The sequence below is a fragment of the Cryptomeria japonica genome, chromosome 2, assembly GCF_030272615.1.
Source record: "Cryptomeria japonica chromosome 2, Sugi_1.0, whole genome shotgun sequence".
Lineage (NCBI taxonomy): Eukaryota > Viridiplantae > Streptophyta > Pinopsida > Cupressales > Cupressaceae > Cryptomeria > Cryptomeria japonica.
Window position 1 is genome coordinate 225463548 of NC_081406.1, and position 25090 is coordinate 225488637.

Sequence of the window (25090 nt, forward strand, 5' to 3'; positions counted from 1 at the left end):
AACCCAAAACAGATAAGTGGCATCAAGGTAGATGGAAGCAAAACCCAAAACAGATGAGTGGCATCTGGTATTTGCTGAAGTTGACTTGAATGCTGAAGAAGAATGTCTATATCAATGTTCTCAGCTCCCATTTTCAGCTTCTATTGGGTGCTTTGCAGTAGAAAGGGATCCGATGATCAATAGTTGGGCAACACTAACTGTGAAATGATGTGGGAAGTAATGGACAATTTGCAAAATCTGAATAGAAATGGACAATAGACAAAATTGTGATGTGCAAAATAACAAATGACTAGCCTAGTGGTGAGGACTAGCACGAATGGTTTTAAGGGAGATGTATTGTCCTCTGGGGGGTCCATGAGGTAGCACACAACAAACATATAGAGGGCCCACTATCTGGATTGGTTGCATGTCTGCTAGGCTGCTCATCACGTTCTGCAATGCTCGACCTCAATACCTTTTCTCTGATACCACTGCAATGATCCTTTTTTGTATCTGATTTTTGCTAACCTGTACAAGTGGAATAATATTAAATAATAACAATATTAAACTATTGAAAACTCCTTAACTCCACATTGATAATATCAATATTGCAGCAAATTTGAACAATGAATAAATGCTGACATGAAAGCATTATTGCAGCCAATGCTAGAACAATAACACCTATAGTAGGTATCTATGCAAAGATCAATTTTCCAGTTACTAAGCTGATTGAACTTTCACCTGCTAATATACCAAACTGATGGCTGTATGACCATTACAGACTCCCACAAAGGAAGCATGATTGACTATAGATTTGGTGTGATGGGCACCAAAGCCAATTTGGAAATGATATGCCACTAAAGTATGAAGTGCAGCATCCTCAAACAACAATCCAACTGTAATTAAATATGTACAGACTGTTCATCGGACAGTAGTCCTCAACAAAATACGCCCTTGTAGATGGCATGGCCAGCTAATCCTCCAATAACAATTATGATATGCTGCACAATAGAAAATAGAAATAAGCACTGGAATTTTTCACAAAATCTGGAATATGTAGACAATCCTTCATCACAACTGCAATCTTTAAAATGCTTCAGAAATTGGAAATAAACTTCAATCCTTTCAGTGCAATGGTAATTCCTGGATGGAATCGCCTCAAACATACAAGAGGTTTTTCATCAGCCAATCCAACAATAGAAACTGAGATGGGTTTAATCTTCGGGTGTGAAGATGATTACATGTGCTCAAGCTTTCAAAAAAAAGCTAAGTTGCAGGGTTCGCCCCCCTAGACCCCTGGTATTGGTTTGGTCCGGTGCTGGTTCGGGGTCCTGGTCCAGTCCGCCTGTGGTCCGGACATGGTCCGTGATTCACAGGCCTGGTTCGGACCAGGTCGAACCCAAGAGGACCCAGGTCAAACCCGGGGGTCTGATGGCCCAAAAATGGTTTTTTTGTTGCAAAATTTAATTTTTTTTGAAATCCACCACATAAAAAATTAAAACATAACCCTAAAAGTGAGTTTTAAAACATTAACTTGGCTCATTTCACACAAGCAAAATGACTACAAGCAAGGGGAAACGAAGATGTGGGATATAGAGCCAGAGCATACTGATTTGGTTGCTTTCACTTCTCAGCTTGTTGCATTTGATGACTTGGATAGCGAGCAAACTTATAGTGCAAGTGCAAGGGTAAGTGGCATTGGCATTGGTTCATCTAATGTCAATGTCAATGATAAGGAGGATGAGGAGGAGGAGGAGAATGAGGATGAATTAGAGAATCCATTTGATGATTAAACTTTAAATTGTTGAAAATTGAAACAATGATACTTGAATATTTTGTCATTTTGATATTAAACTTGATGTATATGATGCTGTTATGGTATGATCATGATGCTATGATTACAAGTTTATGTTGGTTTTATTCTTTATATGATGCTATGTGAAATCCTAATCTTAATTCATGCTTATAGGCTGCATATATATATATATATATATATATAATTTACATGTTTTTGTACTAACGAACCCAAATGAACCCAAACTCCTTTTCAAAATCTTGCCGTATCGGCGTACCGGTTCTTTGAACCTGATCCGGTGTAAAAATCCTCAACTAATGTATTTGCTGATAAATGAAGTTCTCAGAGTATGTAAGGATGTATTTGGACAAAAACAAAAAATGTTGTTTTACTGAAACTTAGACATCAATATTCCACAATTCTGTAACTACAAACTGTTCAGTTCATAAAGTTTAATTCTGTATAAATTTTGCCACATTGTCTTTACACTCATTGCACATTAGGAATCTGTACATTTAAATTAAGCATTTGAACATTTAACTGGAAGGGTTCATGGTGCACCTGATAGATGAGCTGTGATTGCCGATTATGAATTACACATTGGTGCCAAACTTGTTGCAGAACGCTACCATAGGGTCGTCATATATTCTTCAATGAACGGGACAGAGAAAGACACCCACGGTTGCAGATAGTTTACCCAGAATTTTATACCACTGAAAAATCTTCGTATACGAACAAGACTGAAGCACAGCGTCTTCACGGCATGCGTAATGTTTGGTAGCACTTCCAACATCTCCCTGCGATGACTGCAGCCTCCACGCCACACCGCGGCATTATCAGTTAAAACAAGCGTTAATATCTACACACTACAATCCCGATATCGGGTTACAGAAGCATGGGGAGACAGTTTGCATTGAGTGCTGCGTTTGGTTCAAACACCAAGTCTTCGATAGTAGTATTCCCAGTCTCGCGGTGTAGGAAAACACACAACTTGCATCATAACACAGGGGTCTTTCCGTAAAAGAAATTCACGCTGCTTCAGTAAATAACGATTCTACTCCAGAATCATACGAACCAATAGGCCAGTCTACCAACTGACGAAAGGCAAAATAATCTAAATGTGTATCCTTACACGCCGGCTTCACAATCTTCCATTCTCCCCCATTCCCAAATCTCTTTCTCCTTAAATCAACCTCAAAGGTAGTTCGAGAAAACCTGTTTCCGAACTGAATCGAACCAACCAATAAGCCATTTCCATTATTTAGAACTATCGATAAACTATTGAATAGTTTAGGAGCTTAATAATTAATTTATATTAACAAATGGATAATTAATATAAAATAATTAATATTACAAAAATCATTTATTTATTAGTAAATTGAAAACTAATATAAAAGAATTAATATGCTAGTCTAGACTTAGACTTGGAATTTATTAGGGGATATTACAGACTTCCCTGCCTCTTGTTGCTTGCCCACAAGCAACTGTAAATTAGAATGCTGGAGGATACTCTCATTTTCCCATGTAGCATCATCTAAGGGCAAATTCTTCCATTTAATTAGATATTCCCGGATAGTCCTGTTTCGCAAATGCCTGTCCTGGGACTCTAAAATCACTTCAGGAATCATTTCCAATTTTCCTTCATCATTCATGGGGGGTAGTTCCTCTGACACGGTCATTTGCTGTCCCAAAGCCTTTTTGAGACAAGATACATGAAATACATTGTGTATCTTGCTAGCAGCTGGTAAATCAAGTTCATATACTACTGTGCCAACTTTTGGAACAACCGGATACGGTCCATAAAGCCGAGGCTTTAATTTTTCAGCACCACTACGCCTAAGAGATGATTGCTAGTAGGGCTGTAACCCTAGATATACCAATTCACCAACTTTAAAATGTTGCTCGACTCGCTTTTTATTAGCATAAATTTTTTGTTGATTCTGTGCACATTGCAAATTCTCCTTAAGTGCTTTCAAAATATCCTGGCAATCCTGAAGCAAATCACGAGATTTGGGAACATTACTTTGATCAAAAGCAAGATCAAGGAAGGAGAGTGCATCATAACCATATAATGCCCTATAAGGGGTCATACCAATTGACATATGAAATGTAGTATTATAGCAATATTCACCCAAATACAACCAACGAACCCAAGCTTTCTGATGTCCTGCTACATAGTTACGAAGGTAACCTTCTATCCATTTGTTCACTATTTCCGTTTGTCCATCAGTTTGTGGATGATAACTGGTACTGTGATTCAATTCTGTACCTGTCAATCTGAAAAAGCTCTTCCCAAAATATACTCTAAAATCTACTATCTTGATCACTAATTATATTCGTTGGTAATCCATGTAAACGAAATATGTCTCTAAAGAATAGGTCTTCGATCTGAACAATTGTAAATTCGGTAGTGATAGAAAAGAAGTGTGCAAATTTAGTTAATCTATCAACCACAAAAAAAATACAATCTTTACCTTGGGACCTTGGTAAACCTGAGATGAAATCCATAGATATACTTTCCCATTTCCGTTCTGGTATTGGCAGTGGCTGTAATAAACCTGCGGGATAAGTATGCTTTGCTTTATTTTGCTGGCAATTGGTGCATTCCTTGACATAACGAAGGATATCATTTTTTAATCCTTTCCATTCGAACCTTTCTCTTATCTGTCGATAAGTTTTAAAGTATCCGGGGTGCCCTGCTAAAGGAATATCATGCACTGATTGGAGGACTTTCTCTTTCAACTTTGAACCGGGAACCAAGTAAATCCTGTCCTTGTAATAGATAACCTCATTTACAACCTTATATTTGTCATCCTGTACATTTCCATCTAGCAAATCACATGCAAAAGAATCCTTAGAGTATTCAACCAGCAATAGATATTTCCAATCAGCTGTAACTACAGATAATGCATTTATTTTAGGCTTCCTAGACAATGCATTTGCAACAACATTGTTTTTACCCTTCACATATTCAATTTCAAAATCATAAGCTTGGATCTTACTGATCCATTTCTGCTGCTTGTCATTTAAATCTTTTTGTCCCAAGAAATATCTCAAACTGTTATGGTCAATTCTTACTACAAATTTGCCACTAACCAAATATTGTCTAAATTTTGTCACTACATGCATGATAGCCAACATTTCCTTGTCATAAATGGAATACAATCTCTCAAGGTTACTAAGTTTCCTGCTTTCATAAGCTATAGGATGTTTATTTTGCATTAAAACTGCTCCTATTCCCTCACCATAAGCATCACATTCCAAAACAAAAGGTTGATTAAAATCAGGAAATGCAAGTACTGGGCAAGAACTCATTACCTCTTTAAGTTTCTCAAAAACTAATTGTGCTTCTTCAGTCCATCGGAATGCCCCTTTTTTGGTAAGATCTCCCAACCCCAAGCTATGAAAAGCCTCTGACAAATCGCCTATAATAACTGCATAAACCAAAGAATCCTCTTAACTTGGTAAGATTTCGTGGCGGTGGCCAATCCAAAATGGCTCTTATCTTTTCCTGATGAACTTGTACACCTGTAGCACTGATCATATGCCCTAAATACAAAATTTCTATCATTCCAAATTCACATTTAGAAGCCTTTGCATAAAGTGATTGAGATTCCATAATACCAATAACTATATCAATGTGTTTTAAGTGATCTTCCTAGGTTTTACTGTAAATCAATATATCATCAAAGAAAACTAGCAAAAATTTCCTCAACTGTTTGCTAAAGATATGATTCATACAAGACTGAAATGTTGCCGGAGCATTTGTTAAACCAAACAGCATAACCAAGAATTCATAATGGCCATAGTGACAGCGAAAAGTAGTTTTATGAATATCTTGATCTCTTAACTTAATCTGATGATATCCTGACCTCAAATCGATTCTAGAAAAATAAACAGCACCATGTAATTCATCTAACAACTCATCAATATGAGGAATTGGATACCTGTTTTTGATCGTCTTCTTGTTAAGAGCTCGGTAATCAATACACATACGAAGAGTTCCATCCTTCTTTTTGACCAGTACTATTGATGATGCAAAAGGGCTAGAACTAGGCCTGATATGCCCCATATCCAACAATTCTTTAATTGCCATTTCTATTTCATCCTTGAATGTTTTAGGATGCCTGTAAGGAGTTGTGATAACCGGTTTGGCACCGTCTTTTAATTCAATGGTATGTTCAAATCCTCTATCAGGTGGGACTCCTGGAGGAATATCACTGAAAACCACATGATGTGAATCTAATACTTTTAACAAATCATCTTGATAAGATCTAGATTCAAATCCTAATACCTTGTTAGAGATTAAACATTGTGCTGACCATGCCACATCTCCATGTCTGAATATAGCCTCCATTCTTTTAGCACTAACGATCCTGGGACCACTGTTAGATATTCCACGAAGTACTACTTTCTTATCATCAATTTTGAAAGAAAATTCCAATCTTTTGAAACTCTGAGTATACTCATCCAAGGTTTCCATCCATTGAATACCCAAAACAACATTAGTGTCAGCCAAATCAATTACATAAAAATCATCAGTAACAGTATAATTACCAAGGGTAATACTCAATTTAGGCACCTTATGAGTGCTGGATAAATTAGTTCCACCTGCTACTCTAACATCAAAACCTTCATGTTTTTCAGTTTGCAAACCACGCTTTACTACAAGAGCTGCATCTATAAAATTATGAGTAGAACCACTATCAAGCATAACAACCACACGTTGCCCGTTCAAAACTCCTCTAACTCTGAAAATATTATAATGTGGTGTTCTTGTCATAGAAGCTATTACTCCTTCACCATGTTTTACTGTCTCTGATTCTTTGTTCTTTGATGCAAGTTCTATGTTAGGTTCAACATTCTCTTCATCATCACTATCTGACATAACCTCAATGTAATGAATTTTCCCCTTTCCTAGACATCTATGCCCTGGCTGCCATGATTCTCTACAGCTGAAACAAAGTTTTTTCTTCTGAGTTCTTCCCTTTCTTCTTTATCTAACCTGTTATTAGGGAAATTTTCCTTGTTAAAGGGTTGTTTGTCTTTATCTAGCTTAAGAGGTGGTTCTTTATTAAACGTTTTCCCTTTTGAAGAAGGTTCCAATTCCTTTGCTCTTTTAATAGCTATCTATAAAGTAGGAGGATTTAAAGATTTAACCCATCCTTTGAGTGAATCAGACAATCCATCTATGAATATAACAATTTTGTGTCTCTCTGAAATTTCAGTTACTAAACTGCCAACTTTTCAAATTCAGAAATGTATTGCTCAACAGTTCTAGTTTGCTTAAGCTGAGTTAAATCTTTTAGATGAAGTTCAGGATCTTTAGAATCAAATCTGTCAATAAGTTTCTCAGTGAATTCAACATATGTAATAATCTGATTATGACCCAAAGTTACTTGCCCATGATGACACCATTCGTGTGCTACACCATCAAGATGTAATGCTGCATATTTGATTGCTTCATCTTCCAACATAGGATTTAATTGAAAATAGGTGTCAAGTTTTTGCACCCAAGCCCTAGTTGTGGTTTTCCCTGACCCATCAAAGTAAGGAATAGACATCTTACCGATTTTCCTCTGTAATTCACTGTTATTCCCTCCTTGTCCTCTTGGCCTATGTTTCATTTTGACATCCAGGTATTCTCTACATGTCATTGTTGATCTAAAATCATCCCCTGATAATAACCAATCATGGTGTATCTCATCCTGTAATTCTCTAATTGTCGGTTCGTTTTCTGGTTGCACATTCCTAGCCGTGAAAGTTGGCATAAAGGGTCTGGCTGTTCCTGTTCTTTCTGGCTGATTATTATTAACAGAATGCTCATCTCTACCCCCATTATTTACCTCAACATTTTGATGTTGATTATTTCCATTATTTTGATGCTGATTAATATTTTGTGCCATAAATTGGGTCATTAAATTAGTCATTCTGTTGACATTGTCCTGCATATCTTGTTGATTTCTGATTAAAGCTGCTATGAGATCCCTATTGTTTTCAGGTTCCCCCATATTGTTTGTTTCAAAAATAATCTCTTCGTTAGTTGCAGTATGGCTGTCCTCAATTTCAAACTGAATAGAAGAGCTACTTTGTACTAAAGGAAAGTTTTGATCTCTGTTTTGTCAGACCCTAGTATTCCGGAAATTATAATTTCCTTGGTGCATACTCAGCTACACATAGAATTTTCAACTCAAAAAAACACCCTACAGGCTGGCAAAATTCAAATGCTCTGATACCACTGTAAAAATCCTCAACTAATGTATTTGCTGATAAATGAAGTTCTCAGAGTATGTAAGGATGTATTTGGACAAAAACAAATTAAATGTTGTTTTATTGAAACTTAGACATCAATATTCCACAATTCTGTAACTACAAACTGTTCAGTTCATAAAGTTTAATTCTGTATAAATTTTGTAGTATGCATACATTGTCTTTACACTCATTGCACATTAGGAATCTGTACATTTAAATTAAGCATTCGAACAATTAACTGGAAGGGTTCATGGTGCACTTGATAGATAAGCTGTGATTGCCGATTATGAATTACACGTTGGTCCCAAACTTGTTGCAGAACGCTACCATAGGCTCGTTATATATTCTTCAATGAACAGGACAGAGAAAGACACCCACGGTTGTAGACAGTTTACCTAGAATTTTATACCACTGAAAAATCTTCGTATACGAACAAGACTGAAGCACGTGGTCTTCACGGCATGCGTAATGTTTGGTAGCACTTCCAACATCTCCCCGCGATGACTGCAGCCTCCACGCCACACCGCGGCATTATCAAAAACAAGCGTTAATATCCACACGCTACAATCCCGATATCGGGTTACAGAAGCACGGGGAGACGATTTGCATTGAGTGCCGCGTTTGGTTCAAACACCAAGTCTTCGACGGTAGTATTCCCAGTCTTGCGGTGTAGGAAAACACACACACCCACATCATAACACATAGGGGTCTTTCCGTAAAAGAAATTCACGCTGCTTCAGTAAATAACGATTCTACTCCAGAATCATACGAACCAATAGGCCAGTCTACCAAATGACGAAAGGCAAAATAATCTAAACGTGTATCCTTACACGCAGGCTTCACAATCTTCCATTCTCCCCCATTCCCAAATCTCTTCCTCCTTAAATCAACCTCAAAGGTAGTTCGAGAAAACTTGTTTCCGAACTGAATCGAACCAACCAATAAGCCATTTCCATTATTTAGAACTATCGATAAACTATCGAATAGTTTAGGAGCTTATTAATTAGTTTATATTAACAAATGGATAATTAATATAAAATAATTAATATTACAAAAATCATTTATTAATTAATTAATTTATATTAGTAAATTGAAAACTAATATAAAAGAATTAATATGCTAGTCTAGACTTAGACTTGGAATTTATTAGGGGATATTACAACCGGTGCCCAAACCCGAACCGGCAACTTAGAAAAAAAGGTTTAACAGCAATTACAGCATAACAACATATGCCTTATTTTGTGCCAAGCAATTCCTTTTACAATTATCTTTTCCTTTCCAAAATTCCCTCCAATACTGTTCAAAAACACTTTACTATTTAAGCTCCTTCATTAAAATAATAATACATAAGTTGTTTTACAATGGTATAAAAATAAAGTTGCTAGGACAACTTAGAATATTATTATAAAATTATTTCCCTAACTTTATCCCTTAGCCAATGGGAAATGAGAAATAGGTTACAGGTCTTTCAAATTATTCGGATTTTGAAAAGAGGATATGAAAAAGTTGAACCAGTTATTGGGTTAAGAATATGATTAATTTGGGTGATTGACAATAATTGGCTAACTTGTTGCAATGGGCTGGGTAGCAAGTAGTTGTGCTATGAAAGTGGGAGACTCGGTTGAATTGTGAATTTCTGAACTCTTTAAGCATCCTAAATTCAGGCATCAAAGGATTGTGAAGTCCAGTTATAGCTGACAATATTCTGGATATTCCTCGAAGAATAGAGGCAAGGGCAAGGTTTTGGGAACATAAGAGGCTAAGGCTTGCCACATTTTTTCTTTTTTCAACACACATGATATTATTGATAATTATGCCAGACCGCAAAAGTCATGGGATACAGGTAATGGAAAATGATGGGTGTGAATATAATAAGGCCAAAAAACATGATGAGTGTGGGTGGTTTCAATGGCAATGGTTGGACTGAGTAGTAGGTCTCAAATATGGTAAGTGTGGTTAAAATGTGCTGGGTGGCATACATTAAGAGTGAGATGAGTAATGACACGTTAATAGTAACAAATGAGATTGTTAGTGGTCTGCTAACTGACAGGCGAAAAGCTGCACAAAGGATGAGAATAGCAAAAAGTTGTCATCATTACCAAACATTGAAATCATTTAATGTGTGTGTATATAATCCATTGATATCATCTAAAGTGTGTGTATATAATACAATAAATTGAAATGAAAGCACTTAGTATTTGAATCCACTAAATATATATACTTATTACAAAGAAAAGTAAGGCCGCTTGTTACTACAAATATGTTCATGAGTTTTCCCAAGGAAAGCTCTAGCCAAAGAAGCCACAAGCTCCAATTGAAATCACTTTGGATGCACCTACACAGACCTTGTATGAATTCGCCTATTGAAATCAAAGAGCTGCACTTGTTGACTCGAGATATGAAAATTTCATCCTCTTCATGTCCCCTTTTCCTAATTAAAGTAATTAATTGATGACCCATAGTGTTTTTTTTAATTCCCATAGGCTAAGAGATAAAATAAGGGGAGTAATGTAATAATAATATTTTACGTTGGGCACAATTGTTTTATTTTCAAAATGGCAACTTAACTAAATTGTTATAGGGCCTATGTAGTATTAAAAAGTGTTTTCAATATATACATATATATATATGTGTGTGTGTGTGTGTGGGGATAAGTGTTTTTGAAAGTAAATAGAAGTGATCTGATTAAAAAATGCAATTTCAGAAGGAAAACCATTGGAGTAAGGTTAGGGTTTTCGTCCCAATCCTTGTGTGGTTGCTAGGGTTTGCGTCTTGGCAAGGCATTTAAGGAATTAATTGATAAAGTATCCAATTTTCCAGCTTCATGGTGCTCAACATGTGAATTGAATTATATACTTGTTTACCAAAATGCTAGAGCTCAAAAAGTGGCAGCCAAATTTAAATTTGAAGTTTACTTTATTAATTTTATTAATTAATTAATTAATTTAATTTTTTTTTAGACTGAAGGAATCGGGTATAGCACTCCCCTATAAACTGCAATGGCTTGGTAAACTTTTTAACATGACCGGTGATGCTGGCTAAACACCTCCTTCGGTACTGCGTGGGTTGGGGGGAGACTAGACCTCATGACCTTGTGCTTTACAACTGGAAGCTCTTGCCAATCAAGCTAGGCCCCCAGCCCAAATTTATTTAATTTTTAAATATTTAATAATTAATATATTTAAATTGGTGTTAATAAACACATTTTATTAATCTAGGTTCTAGCCGACCTAGCTAGGAAGCTACATGAAAAAATAAAATTCAAATAAAAGTTATAAAAGCAAGGCAAAGTTAAGAGAAAGTCTGACATCAAAACCTTCTTTATATCCACACATAATTATTTGTTGAATTTAGCTAAAATCCACTGAAACAATGTTTTTTCAATTTAATTGTACAGCACTAGAACAATTGCAAAACCAAAAGAATGTTGAGCCACAACTCTTGTGGACCAGATATGACTCAAAGCTCGGACCTTTCATTTGTTGTTGGAGTGCTCAACCAACTGAGCTATTAGCCCTTTTGTGGCCAGTCCATTGTCGGGGTGTGGCTTATTTTCAATTGTGCCCCATAAGCCACGTTGCAGGTGCTTGGAGCTCCTAGCCCTGCTTTGTTATCACATGTTAAGCTACAGCTCAACTCGACCAGCTAGGACTTAAACCTAGGACCTTCCATTTGCTGTTGGAGTGCTCTACCAGTTGAGCTATTGACCCGTCTGTGGCCAGTCCATTGTTGGTCAGGGCGTGGCTTACTTCCAACAAAAAGCTTTACATTATTGATTTTATCTGAAATTGAATACACATGTGCCTTTTTGTTGGGCAAGGAGGATTGAATCCTGACGAAATTTGATTTAGAGTTAACACACGGGACGAGTCTAGTGAACTCAATTATCTAATTAGGGAGTGCACTAGGGAGCTGACTGGGCTTCTAATTAAGACAAGCTGACTGGTCTACTAATTAAGAGAAGCTGACTGGGCTGCTAATTAAGACATACTATTCCGTCTACATCAGGTGTATAAGATGCATTGTTCATATTACAATTAATTAATATCATAATTCAATTTGTTTAACCTAAACTACTTAGCTAAACTAAGGTAACCTTTGCTCACAATGGTGTATAAATATTATAAATCAGTGTTATTGGTTCACTGCTATGAATAAAAAAAATTATATGAATATTGTTTGAAGTTTCTTAATCTCTCCATTGAATCCCAACATAAAAAATAATTGCCCACCACTAATCTATTTTCCTGTTTGTAGTAATACATACATACATACATATGTATGTATGTATGTATGTATGTATATATATGTATATATGCATATATACACACATACACATACACATACACATACACATACACATACACATACACATACACATACACATACACATACACATACACATACATGTATGTACGTATGTATATACACACACACATATATGCATATATACACACATATATATACATACACATACATATACACACACACATATATATGTATATATGCATACACACACACACACAAACACCAAGATGAAATAAAGTGCAAAACTAAGAAATGTATTGTGGGTATGAGTGTTATTGGCACCTTTTTGGATATTATTTATCGAAACATTTTTTTTGTTTAAGAAAAATCAAAGCATTACAATGGCGAATGCACAATACAAAACTATACTGATAAAATAGCTGATAAAAGGTATAGCGTTATACTGTAAAACGTGTCTTATAATCATAGGTTTTGGTAAGGACTTGTGTGAATGCTTCTCTTAGTCTGTTACTCAGCTTTCAGCCTTCTTGAACCTTTTCTCTTAGTAGTCAGACTCAGATATATATATGGTATAAATTTATAAAATCCTTTTGTATTCATTGAAATTCCTTTCTTAAGTGTTCCAGAAATAATGAATGCGTTTGATGTGCTAATATTATCAGGGGGATAATATCTATGATGCAATGCTGAATCAGACGAATGTTACTGAAAATAATAACAAGTTTTATGTTATTCAAGCTTTAGGTATGCTCTTTATCCTTTTAAGATGCTTGAAGAATTTGGAAGCGTTTTCAATTTTTGCTTTCAACTTCTGTTTTATTAACTGTTGTCCTGAAGAATTTTCACCAATTGTTCATTTAAATTGGATAATGATAAGTGATTTTGTTTTGCTTACCGCCATGCTCAATAAATAATTTTCAGATTTTCTTTTTTTTATTAGTTTGCAGAAGAAAGCGAAATTAAAAATTTTCACTATAAGTTTTAAGCTAAAAGCTATTGGAAGTTAGGGATATGCCAGAGTAGATTGGTGTAGAATGTTCAATAATATTGGCCTTGATTGCACCCCTTTCAGGTCACATAAGCCGATTTTGTCTTGGGCAGTTGATTGTAGGTCTTGCATTATGTGCCGTTATAGAGATATTTTTATCAATTTGTCAGTATTTAGCATTTTTATCACAATCTTATAGAATGCATGTGTATGGAACCAGTTTCTATATTTCTGGAGTCCTTTTCTGTACATCTGTCTTTTAGTCATTAGATATTCACATGCAAAGGGCCACTTTATACCAGCCAAAAAGTTATGCTCTGCTTGTACAAACTCCTACAATTAAGCATTGTAGTGTCCATTTTTTTTTGAAATAAAGATCTCCCTTTATATGATGAACTGAGAAATTTAATTCCTTTCATTAGGCATGCCAGAGCAATTCTTTTCAGTTGGCTATGATTGGGCTTGTTTGTATTGAGATTATAAAGGTTGTCCCAAAGTAATCAAGCTGAAGAAAATAGAATTGAAAATTAATAGAAGAGTCTTAGATGCATACTAGATAAGCTAGTGTAGGTGAACATTGATTTTTGTTTAAATAATGAGGGATAGCTAGCAGAAATCATGATCAATATATCATATAATGGATACAAACATTATTTGCAACCTTCTTAAGGAACTATTGAGAATGTACACTGTAGATGTTCTTAGGATTTGTAGTATGGACATTGAAAAAAAATAAACAACCAAACAACAAAAATATACAAACAAAGGACAGCTCACAAAATAGAATAATAATTTGGCATTCATATAAAATCTGCATATACAGTATTCTCTAATTAGGGACAGCAGTACAACAAGATAGAATATATAAGAGATTTCTTACAACATGTGTGCAGTCTATATATATATCTATATATATAGTTGTTGGCTAAAGAGATGTGCTGGTTGGAAAACCTTTAAAGAATTATTTGTATAAAACACAAGTGGTACTATCCATGAATAATTAAATTAAATAACACTTGCACAAACACATGTTATTGTTAAGAATACAATGTGCTAAAATAATTATGCACTCAGATATGGCAAGAAAATGCACAATACTCATACGTATATCTTCTTTTCTTGTAAGACTTGTTGACATCCCTGTTATACTCAAGTACTAGCTTGAAGATGTGTGGCATTTGGTGTAATTGTGGGGTATCTAGAGTGAAAGTGATCATTGGTGATTGGTGATGGTTGAAGTAAAAATATATTGATAAACCATAGTTCAAAGAATCACCAATAACTTGCAACACTTGTGAGTACTTGTGGGTTCGATAAAGCCTGCTAATAACTTGTTGAAGAAATCTCCTGCAAGTTATTGGTGAAAACGTGCACAAAATTTTTGCCAATAACTTGTAAGTTAGAAAAGAAAAGAGTCATTTTTATTGTTTTTGCATCAAGTTTTTCAAGCAGTTGAGCACGTGTCATGAAGATTTGTTTGGTCATGAAGGACTAAATTTGAGCTTGGTGGTGGGTGCTCCACCCCAAGACTTCACCTTATATTGCGATAGGATATGCACTAGGGGCATGCCCTTGAATCTTGAAAGGACATTGCCCCTAGACCCCCACAAAGGGCACTACCCCTCAATCCCATTAGTGGCTTTGCCCCCAACCCTATGTAGCGCTGCCCTTTGACCCCCTTGGGGTTTGCCACCCCGAATCCCTTGCTTTGGTTTTAAAAAGTAAAAAATAATGTTTTGGCCCATTTTTCCATGATGAAACTTGTAAAAGATTAATATGTATATGCAATTTTTTAATCTATGTCATTGGAATGTAACATGAAACTACTTATGACCTTTAACAAATTCAGTTTTATAAATGTTTTAAGAATATTTTACAATTTTGTGTTTTTTCATGTTTGCAAATTTTGTTGAGTTGTTGATATCTTTTGGGTTTGCGAAGTTCGAGTTTTTGAACTATGTTGATAGTTAAGTACAAAATAAGCAATGCTATTTTAATCTTGAATGCATTTTGAAATAAATGGTGACACATTTATAGAGTAACATGGTTGTTTATCCTAGGAAACCCGTTAAGGAAAAACCCAACAAAAACAACACATTGTATTAACTCAATCATTCACCGTGCAATAAGATATATTTTACCTATTGTTAACCCTAATCCATATGTGATTATTTACATGCATTTTTCTAAAGGAAATTTCTAGGTGGTATTGCAAAACAATGGATATAAAACATAGTTCCATGGAGTTTCTTGACCGGGGGACCAAGGGTCTAAGTTTGGGACAGCAGAGGTGGGGGGGGGGGGGGTGGGGGTAGGAGGGTGGTGCAAATACATATATTACTTGAAAAATTAGTTATAAAAAGATGTATAATGAACAAGTATAAGAATTGTAAATGAAACTTTGACATACTATGTAAAGTTTAAACTAACAAACATTAAAAACATGACGATGATTGCATTGAAATTTGAACATTAACAATGGTGGCTAGAGTTTTCAAACTTTGGGAGCAAACCAAGTGTAAGAATTGCAAATGAAACTTTGGCATATTAAGTGAAGTTTAAACTAATAAACATAAAAAAACATGACAATGATTGCATTAACAATAACAATGGTGGGTGGAGATTTGGAGTCAAGGAGCAATGCCCCTTGTGGGGATTTGGGGCAAAGACCGCAACAAGGTCAAGGGTTAGCACCCCTTGTGGGGATTTGGGGCAAAGACCGCAACAAGGTCAAGGGTTAGCACCCCTTGTGGGAGTCTGTGGTAGAGCTCCCAGTGGGGTTGAGGGGCAATGCCAAAACCTTACAAATCTTCATTATGAATGCTATTTTCACAAATTTATCACCTTTTTTTGTTTTCAATTGGAGTTTCTTACTGGAGGCCATGAGAGATGCCTAAATGTCCTTGGGATAGTCAAGGGGCTCCTGGGAGTACTTGGGACATCATTGGGATGTCTTGCCATTCTTGACGTCTCAACGATGTCTTGACGACAATGTTAGTGCAGTGGGGGGACGTGTTGATGGGTGTTTTGTGACCACACCAACACAAAATAAAGTTTCCAATGGACACTCTATCCTCGCTTGAGAAAAATCCCATGTATGCTAAGATTGTGAAAGATCATACAAGTGATTCCAAGGTTCCTACTGCGAACGTGCGACTTTGTGACGGATATGAGCTCATTTGGCTTGATGTATGCTGATAATCCAAGGGGGACTTACGTGAAGTGAAACAATCTTTTAGAAGACTTAAACAAATTTAGGCTTCAAGGAAATACACTGAATGATTTGGGAGTGTAATAATTTTGAAATGTTCCAATGAAATGTATTGAAAGTAAAAGAGTAAGGGATTGAGAGATTCTATTCTTATCCTAAAGAACCGAAAAGACAATGACTGCTTAGGTGAAATGAACCACACTTTGTTTCGCCAACCTAGACAACTACGCGAAGGAGATGCAATCTTCAAAGGTTGTGCTAAGAATTTTCACACCATCAAGAAGAGCAATGCACATTCAATGATCGAAGTTAAGCATACACATAAAAGGCTCAGACCAACCTTACACTGCAAGTAGAAATCATCTATTTGCATAAGGTATGAGCAAATGATTTCACCACAAAACAATATTATCCATTTCGTTCATCTAATTGCTTGAAAACAAATCTAATCTACTTGAGGAAGGGAAACCTTGCAAACTCCAAAACAACACAAGTAATCACCAAAATTCAATGAGTTACTCTTTTTATCTTGATAGTTTATAGCAACAATTTCATAAAATTCTTCCTCTTATTACAAATGAGAGGGCAAACCCTTTTTATAGGCCCCAAAAATGAAATGTACGATCGAGATCAAATTGAAATCAAGGGCCAAGATTTCAGTATGCAAGCCCTAATTAGGGTTTGACAAAAAATGACCCATGTGACGCCATTTAGTGGGTCTCAGTCATCAATGAGGCATTAGGCCCACTATGCATTTAATAACCCATCACTCAACTCACCCACTATACATTTAATAGCTCATCGTCCAAAATAGGGCGCCCACTATCCCTCTCTCTGGTGGCAAATGCAATGAATAAAGCCATGACGATTTCAAGTTCGCCCATAGAGACACTTGGCGTAGTCTTGAGCTTATCCTCCAAAATAGCTGTCCTTTTCACACTTGCAGAAAATCGTCTCCCATCTTGACATTGCCTCCTGAGTTTTGCGCATGATGCCTGAGAATATGGAAAAATTCCCTAGGTCATCCTCTGAGAAGGACTCCATGAAAACGAATTCTTTCAGCTTGTTTCTCAAATTATTTGCTGCCATCTCCTCATCTGTTAGTTTCCTTGCGAACAATGCTTCAATTGTATTGAGGATTCTTTTCTGAATATTCTTGATTGCTTTCCTCAATCGAGCTGACTCTTCATTTGACCTTTCAAAGAATTCCTTCCCGGTGGTCACTACACAATACCACCAAGGGAAGTCATATGCCTCTTTTTTTCTTATGACTTCGTCGTCTATCAATGCTTGCCTAGGATTTCAATCAATGCTTCCAAGAGTGGAATGGTCTTATCCTAGTAGATGTGTGTGTCTTCCCATGCTTGGTCTACATTCTCTATTCTGCCAAGGATAGCTAGGACCCTCCCATACATCCGAGCCAAGAGTTCTCAATGAACTTACATGCGGCTTGTAAGAACCCAACTTGGCTCTCCTCTGCTGACTGTTTCTTTTGAATGCAGTAGATTTGAATTTGTTTTGGTTTTTGAATGTTTATGGATTTTTTTGTGTTTTTTTTTTGGTAATAATGAGCAATGATACAATACTGAAATAAACTCCTATGCTTAAAATAATACTGAAACAATAATATTACTGCTGGAATTAATTTACGAGACTATCAAGGGAATGTTGTTCTGTTTTATGGCCAATATGCCTGGAAAACAAATTCATTACAATGTAAGATAAAAAACCTGATTTTTGCTGTCCCAGTAGTTGAAAAATCTGCAAACTGCAAATTTTAATTTTTTGAAAAAAATTACTGTTCACGCGGCACTGTAGCAGTCCGTACGGTGGTACTGTAGCAATCCGTACCGTACTTGTTAATCACCAAAATTTCTTCAATAAATCTGCAATAATTTCTCGTGAATTTATTCTTCAATTCTGTGCAATTAGATGCAAATAAGACCTCTGAATAAAGTCTTCCTGAAACCAAATATCACTGAATATTTCATCAGCTCAGATGGTGAACATTGAAGCAACTACGTCCTCCAATGGTGGCTGAAAACCCTAGTCTCCAGAGCAAAACCCTTTCAATTTCACAATGTCAAAATAAAATAGCCATCCTCTTCTTTCCAAACTCAACGCTATATATCCTTTTTTGCAAGTCGTACCCTAATCCTCTTAATTACAGTTTTGCTTGTAATTTCATTTAATTTCACTTTGGGTGTCAAAACGATTTTAATCATTAAATGGGCATTTAATTTTAATATTTCAATAGTCTGGCTCAGATAATTTAATTAAAAACATGGCCCCGTTTAATGATGAGTTGACCCTCAAGTTAAGTGATTATAATATAAAGTCACTTTATAACTTTATTATTAAATCACTTAATAATAAATGCTAAGTCATTCAAACTTGTCTAACTCCACGAATATTTTGAATTTAGTTATGCCGTCTGAAACTGGAGCTCACTAGTTGACCACCCATATGACCATGATGTCTGCTAAAAATAGCTGAGGTCCATCTCCAACTGCTAAAAATAGCCTGGCCAAGCCAAACTCAAAGCAAAACTCATCATAAACAAACTCTGGCAACCCAGAAGTGTACTCTGCTCTGTCACCGGGAGATCTCCACGCCAAGGTGACCCTCTATCCAATCCTACTAGCCTACGAGGGTCTTTGATAGGCTAATCACAAGCTAGAGTGATGTCTCTAGCTAGAAGGGGACATCACACGGCTTCACCCATTTCTTAGTGCCCTGGGTGATCTTCCTCATTTCTTCAAGGGCATCAATTGATTCCTTCGGAAGAGTTGTAGGAGGAACAAAAGCTTGATCTTTCTACCTAAATGGATGCATTAGGCGTTGCACATACCCACACAGAGCTTTGTTCTCGCTTTTTAATTTCTTGTATTTCTCTTCCATCTTCTTCATTTGTTCTTTCAATGCCTGAGAGGAATCATCAAAATCCTCCATTACCTGTGCCTTGGTAGCACATTGCAAATCAATTGTCGTTACATCATATTCTTTTGGAGTGATTTCATTCCTAGCCTTGTCAGTCCTTGGCACTGCCACATGTAGAATTTTGGATCCTGATTCATCCTTGGTGACCTTGGAGAATTTCTTTGCTGCCTTCTTCTCTACTTGCTTATTTATTCGGCTTAGAAATTCCTGCAACTCTACTGCGTGATCAATTTCTTCTTCTGGATCCTTTCTTGTCCTTTCCCGTAGCCATTTTGGAGTAGCTGACTGTTGATAATGCACTTCTAGCTGTTCTTGCTCCTGTGTTATTTCTTCTTGGAATTCCAAGTCTCCAATTGCCACTGTCTTGAAACATTCCTGGGTATGCAATTTTGTATTCGGAGGAGGTTCTTGTTCTTTATTCCTTTGCTAACCAGGCTCCCTGGAAGCATTGGGACTTTGTGTATCTTGTGCCTTCGAAGTTATTTAACCCTCTTCTTGGGATTCAATCCTTGTATTGAAACCGATTATTTCTCCTATGAAGAGGTCAACTTCTTGTACACTCGAGGAATTGCTAGGAGATGACTGCACTTTCTCCTTTGGCTACGGTTCTTCTCTCGGGATGTCCTGCCTTTTCTTTGACTACAAATCCCGAGCAATGCTCTTCTCTTTTCCACGCTCTGCCTTTCCCTGAGGATTTGTTCCTTAGTTGGCTTGAACTATTGATGATTCCTCGGTAGCTTCATTCTCCCATCAAATGATAAGTCAGGCAAGCAGTTTTGCTTTTAGCTTGCTGATGTGACACTCAACCCAAAGTCTTGTGAATTTTGTTACTGACCTGCTTAATGTGTCAAGATCAACGATTTCTAGTTCTGATCAATTAGGGGCTTGGATTGGCTTGTCTTTCTCTTTCTCAAAATCCGGGCGAACATTGTTCACATCCTCTTCCACCTAATCTGGCACTAGGAGGATTTCACATATTCTTATCATTTTGAGGGGTAACTTGGGAAACATTCTCTTCTTGACCTCATATTCATCTATGGCATTAGCCCAATAATCTTCGAGTTGTATCTTATGCCTATGCGTCACACCAGCCACCATTTTTATCTTATCATATGGATCAAAATCTGATCTCACAGTGTGGAATGTGAGGTGATAGAACTGTAGTTCTTTTGCTGACTTTCTTGCTGCAGCTAATGACATGCACATTTTATCGGAATCTCTCATGATGATTGGGAACTCGATTCCACCTTTCTTCTTCTTTTTTTGGATCTTGTCATAAGCTATCAATTGCCTTGTTACCTCGAGAAATACCATCTTGTCAGTTGGGTACCTTGGGAGCTTGTAAGGATAGGAAGAGAATCCTTGAAGCCGGATGTAGGTGAAACTTGGAAATTGGATGAACCATGCTCCGTACTTTTTTTTATCAATTTCCTTGCTTATTGTGACAGCCTCATGTGAACGCCTCCTTGTGGAGATCAGACAATATTCATGGTGAAGGCATCGTCAGCTCTCTTGAAATAGGAGGTGCTATGCAAGTGCAACTGAGGGCAGCACTTGTATACTTTGAATTGTCCTGGACCACATCCCATGGGTCCTTTGCCCAATAATCCGCTGAATCTAGCCATCCTTGCCAACATATAAACAATGTATGAGCCCATGTAAAAGGATCGTCAATGTATTAAATTCTTCAATTGCTCATCCTGGTTGTCATTGATCACCCTTGCCCAATCTATGATCTTTATTGTATCCATCACCTCTTCTATGAAGTAGAACATCCATGGCTCAGAGATGAATACTTGCGGACATCCCATGACTTGACTCATCAACATCACGAGGTCATTGTACTCTTGCTTGAAGTCCATCTCGGTAAGCTGCTTAGGCATTTTGGATTGATGGGGCTTTGGCTTCTACATCCATTTACGGTTGATGATACGCGTGCATCCATCCTCTTCAGAATCATAGAACCTTGCTACCCTCTCCTTTGTCTTGTATACCATGGAATGATATGTGGGAATTCCAAAAGCTTCGGCAATTGCTTTAGTTGTGAGATTGGCCAATAGCTTGCCATCAGGAGCTACAACTGGTCTTCACTTGGAGTTGTAATATTTTGCACATTCAATGATCAGCTTCGGGCACTGTATGGCAGGAGGGAAATCAGTCGCTGCCACAATTCCACTTCGAGTTATTTTCAGTGCTTGACTTCCTATTGTTGGGTCTCATTCTCATATCTTAGTTTCAGTAAATTACTGAATTGCCTCATTGTTTTTTTGTAAATTAGTTTCATTTAATCTTTTTTTTTTTTAAAAACTTCTCTTATTGACTAGTCTTAATAAGTTTCTTCCAATATAATAGGGCTGGTTATTTGTTGTCAAAATAATAAGAAGTGTGTGTTTTAGTTAAGACTAAATGGATTGATTTATTGATGTAGTTGCTATCTTCACCAAAGAGACCCTCATCTTCAAACCTAGTAAATACTAGTATAACAGTCTATCTTATCATATAAATTGTCAATTTTTTTTCTTCCATCCCTTTTGACAAAAGCTAGCCTAGTTTATCCCAGTTTATTTGTTTTCTACCTTCAAACCAACACATTAGCATACAATGAATATCTTTTACATATGACTATGGAAGGGCCAAGTTTTACTTATTGTCGATATTTGCTAGGCAATCTAAAGTTTCTTGAAGATTGCATTGATTTGAAAGTCATGCCTTGAGAGATATTGACAACCAAGATGGTAGTTTATGCATAATCAACATCGACATCGTTGCTACCTCTCTCAAGTGTCCACTTGCTTTGCCTAGTTTGCCTCAATTGGATTGTGCTTAGATTTATCTTGCTTATGATGTGGGTCAAGCATACAAAATCAATAGGTGTAGGAATCTCAAGATTATCATTATGAGTGGATCCATCTCATAATTGATGTCAACCTTCCAAGCTAAAGTGGGAACATAATCAGGTGGCAAATTTCCATCAAATAGCAATCCATAGCAACTATGGTGGACTTTGAAGGATTAGCCACTTGGTGTGGGGATATAGAGGGTGAGATTGGCTTAAACTAACATATATTATTTCACAATTATATTCATGAGAAATATTTTGGGATGGTGATCCTTGAGGAGTTTTACTCACTGAGGTGTACTTGGAAACAATCAGTGAAGGCTTGAATATTGACATTCATGCCCTTGGTTTATGAAACATGTCAAAATGTTTTCCAAGTATGCCTACCGTGGGCCCAAATACATCATAAAATAGTATTTAGGTGTCGACATTGAAACAGTGTTTCACTCTTGATTGATTGTGAAGAGAGGAGATATCATACCATAGTGATATTCAGAGATATCTTTCAATAATAATATCAAGTCTCATGATACTCACCATAACTCATAGTTATCAAGTAAGGTATGTGCACTGGCATCAAGTCACATGATGCCTACCATACTGAATGATTTCATGGCATGTCCACGAATATTATGTTCATAATATTCACCATGAAGATCTCTATCATAATTATGGTTTATTTAATGATATCAACCAACAAATATCTACCATAATGTCGCAAAGATATATATACTATCATGACATGTCCACAGATATCAAGTCACATGATATCCATCAAGATAGTTAAACTGATAATTGTAAAATCGTCACCTTACAATATCAATTTGAAACAAGTGTTCATTATTGAAAAGTCGTCACCCTTCAATAATGTTCACAGAAGGCCCATGCAGTCATGGAGTCACACACATGACAAATAAAATAGTTTACACACTAAACATCTTTAAATATATTAGTATATCAGAATAAATGAGACTATCTCTCAAAATTAAATAACATTTTCAACCATACCGAGTTTATTTCTAAAGTGTCCAATCTTGATCCTGGAGAGAGGCTTGGTAAGAATGTCTGTAATCTGATCACCTGTACTAATATAATTCAGTCGGATCACATTCCTTTCCACCATATCTCGAACATAGTGATAAGAAATCTTAATGTGTTTAGACCTGTCATGAAATACTGGATTCATTGAAAGCTTGATGCAACTCTGATTGTCACAGTAGATGACAGTAGGATTTAAGGGCTGACCAAACAGTCCTACAAGCAATTTCCGAAGCCATACAACTTCTCTTGCTCCCATGGAGGCTGCAATGTATTTAGCTTCTGTAGAACTCTAAGCAACTGAAGATTGTTTTCTACATATCCATGAGATCATTCCTGATCCTAAACTGAAGCAACATCTTGATGTGCTTTTCCTGTCAACTATGCTTCCAGCCCAATCAGAATCAGTGAATCCATGTAGGTCGAGTTCTACATATTTATATTTCAAACCAAAACAATAGTTCCTCGAAGATATCTCTGAATATGCTTTGCAGCAACAAGATGTATTTCCCTGGGTTCACACATGAACTGACTTAGTGCATTTACAGCATAACATATATCAGGTCTTGTGTTTACCAAATACATCAGAGATCCAATAATCTGTCTATAGAGTGTAGGATTTGCAAACTCAGATTTTGCAGCTGTTTCCTTTAGCTTGTGCAGATTTGTCTCCATAGGTGTGGTCATGGATCTGCCATCCAACATTCTAAATCTCTTGAGTATATCAATGGTGTATTTTCCTTGATTAAGGATTATACCATTTGCCTGCTGCCAAACTTCCAATCCAAGGAAGTAGTGAAGAATTCTTAAATCTTTCATATCAAACTCAGAGGCTAATCTTTCTTACATCGAGAAATACAATTATCCTCTCCTATGATTAGTAGATCATCAACATAAAGAATAAGAATTAATAATTCACCATTGATTACCTTGTAGTAGAGATTTGGATCTGCTTCATTCTTGAAAAACCCTAATTCCAAGAGACAGTGATCAATTCTTTCATACCATGCTCTGGGGGCCTGTAACAGTCCATAAAGAGCTTTCTTTAATCTGCAAACATGTGATTCAGCTTTATGAATCACAAAACCTTCAGGTTGCTCCAAATAAACTTCTTCTTCAATCTTACCATTCAGAAAAGCAGTCTTGACATCCATTTGATGGGCTTTCCATCCTTTAGATGCTGCAATAGTCAAAACTGCTCGGACAGAAGTGTATCTGGCAACATGAGCAAATGTCTCTTCATAGTCAATACCTTCTTTCTGTGAGAAACCTCTAGCAACAAACCTTGCTTTGTGCTTCTCAATGCTGCCATCTGCTGCATGTTTGATTTTGAAGAGCCATTTAGAAGATACCACAGATTTTCTTTTAGGCCTAGGCACAATATCCTAGACATCATTTTTCAGAATTGACTGATACTCTTCTGACATAGCATCTTTCCAAACTTGATGCTTGAGCGCATCTCCAACACAGGAAGGTTTTGCATCAATGATCTCACTCATCAAGGCAGTATAACTGGAAAATAGGTTAGGTCTCTTACTTTCTCTAAAGGTCCCCTTTGGAGCAGCATAATTTTTCAGTTTCTTGCAGCATCTTTTTAGCCCAAAGTGGTTTCTTCCTAGTTTCGGGATAATTTTCTTCTAAAGGTAAGCCTTGAACTTCATGCTCAACATCTTCAGGGGTCTCCCTCTGAATCTCAGGGGTGAAATCCTCATCCAAGCTTGTAGGAGGATCTTGGTGTTCTAATTCATTTGAGCTTTTGGACCTCCTGAATGCTATGTC

At 36.5% G+C, this 25090-nt stretch overlaps 1 protein-coding gene across 3 annotated transcripts in view; it reads left to right on the forward strand.

The window, feature by feature from the left end:
* The window catches only part of LOC131048690 (poly [ADP-ribose] polymerase 2), a 237155-nt gene that overhangs the window by 15175 nt on the left and 196890 nt on the right, over nucleotides 1-25090 (forward strand). For all 3 annotated transcript variants that reach the window (XM_057982747.2, XM_057982748.2, XM_057982750.2), the window contains exon 5: nucleotides 12958-13039. In XM_057982747.2, the coding sequence (XP_057838730.2) occupies nucleotides 12958-13039 (82 nt within the window). The remainder of the gene's footprint in view (nucleotides 1-12957; nucleotides 13040-25090) is intronic.